General features: G+C 44.2%; 1 protein-coding gene across 5 annotated transcripts in view; it reads right to left on the bottom strand.

Moving 5' to 3' along the window:
• cabin1 (calcineurin binding protein 1) overlaps nucleotides 1-1,752 on the bottom strand; it is a 76,839-nt gene that overhangs the window by 62,997 nt on the left and 12,090 nt on the right. For all 5 annotated transcript variants that reach the window (XR_001481112.1, XM_015370065.1, XM_015370066.1 and 2 more), the window contains exons 14-16: nucleotides 1,111-1,298; nucleotides 885-1,022; nucleotides 578-766 (exon numbers count right to left, since the gene is read on the bottom strand). Coding sequence is in view for 4 of the 5 variants with exons in the window: in XM_015370065.1 (XP_015225551.1) it covers nucleotides 578-766; nucleotides 885-1,022; nucleotides 1,111-1,298 (515 nt within the window). In the remaining variant the exon portion in view is untranslated. The remainder of the gene's footprint in view (nucleotides 1-577; nucleotides 767-884; nucleotides 1,023-1,110; nucleotides 1,299-1,752) is intronic.

Genomic DNA, 1,752 nt, shown 5'->3' with positions numbered 1-1,752 from the left:
GACCACCTCCCGATCAGGAATCGTGAGGTCGGGAGAAAATCAAACATGCTTGATTTTTTCCCGACTGTCGTGGGCTAATCGCTGTGGACAAGCGCAAACAAGGATTGTTCTGTAAACACAGCAGCATGGCAGGGGTGAAATGAGTGAAATGCAGTTCTGTCTGTAAAATTGTTAGACCGTAGCAGCCATGTTTGCTCAGCCATATCTTTTTTTTTCACAAACGTTATCGCCTTTTCTTTTTAGGGCTTTCAGTACTAAAGTGCATAAATTGCCAAGGCAGCGTGTTTCACTCTAGTGAGCTTCATATTCCTCTTCTATTTGTTTGGCTTCTGGATAGATGAGTCCGAGCAGCGCCATCTTACTGTGGAGCCGAATCTGACGTGGTTTTTAGTCGTACAGTGTGAGCGGTAGCTGCATGCAATGGCTAAAAAAAAAAATCTAAAAAAAAAAAATCTAAAAAAAAAAAATTCGCACAGTGTATGCCCGGCTTTAGAGACGCTGAATGATGCGCCTGCTTTGTAAATCTATGCAGAAACTTTCCCTGAGGAGACTGCAGTGGAGAAACAGCGCTGCCAACCTGCAATAACTTGAGCTGGGCGGGACGCTCCGGGGTGGAGCTCACAAACTCCAGAGCTTTGCTCCTGCTTTCATAGTTAAGAGTGGGTTGGAGCAGGCGAACAACAGACTCAAAGTCTGCAGCCTCAAAGAGACGCTGGATCTCCTCTAAAGACTGACAGCGCTCCAACGACTTCAGCCTCTTGTCGATCTGCAGACAGGATGAGAGAAAACGCCATTAAACGCCTTAAATCCATCATCCTAAAAGACACGGTTTGTTTATTGCAGATTAGACAGTGAGAAATAATCCAGCTGAGTGTTTTACTGACCTCCTCCACAGAGATAGCTGCATCTACTCTGAGGTTTGGCAGGTTGATGGTATAATGTTTCCCCTCAGCCGTCTTTGGCTTGCTCTGCAGCAGGCCTATACATACATCATAGCTCTCGAGGGCTAACTCCATATCTCCCTGTCAGAGACAAAAGCAAAGCAGCATCAAATGACAGCTCCAGGTAAACTGTGTGAGAAAGACTCATGAGAAACACCAGGTAATTTACCTGCAGAGCCAGGAAGCGAGCTTTCAGCCAGTAGACTCGCACCATGACATCTAACCAATCATTCTCAAACAGGTCCCTCTGGGAAGAGCCAAGGGCCAGGACCAACAGGTCGCCCTGGAAGTGTTGCCCGGGGAATTCAGCGTCCGACAGTTCACTGCTCGGTCCTGAACTATTTCTCCTCATTCCACCTGGATGAGATTTAATTAACGGTAAAAACCGACCCATTCAAACCACCTGAAAGAAACTGTGCTGATATTTATGCAAAAAAACATCTCTACATCACTCTCAAGTTTATTTAAATTTTTTTTATTCATTTCAGGCAAAGAAACATTTAAGTCTATGCCAGTTCTTCAATTTAAACATATGAGTCATATTATAAGTAACAAAAAAAAAACAACAAACAAAAAAAACAGGAGTGGGATGAAGAAAACCTACATATACACATATATAGGAACATATACAAACTAGGGGTGGAGCGGTTCACAAAATCCACAGTTCGGTTCGGTTCACGCTTTCGTGGTCGCGGTTTTCGGTTCGGTATGTGTTGCTTGTTAGCCTGACATGTTGGTCGTGTAGCTGTTAGCATAAACAAAACGTGTTGCACAATGCTTGCACACTGTTGCACTCTTATCCACAACTTTC

Source organism: Cyprinodon variegatus, unplaced genomic scaffold (genome assembly GCF_000732505.1).
Source record: "Cyprinodon variegatus isolate N-32 unplaced genomic scaffold, C_variegatus-1.0 Scaffold41, whole genome shotgun sequence".
In the NCBI taxonomy this organism is placed as follows: Eukaryota; Metazoa; Chordata; class Actinopteri; order Cyprinodontiformes; family Cyprinodontidae; genus Cyprinodon; species Cyprinodon variegatus.
The sequence above is the reverse complement of the archived record's forward strand: the minus strand, read 5'-3'. Positions and strand labels throughout refer to the sequence as shown.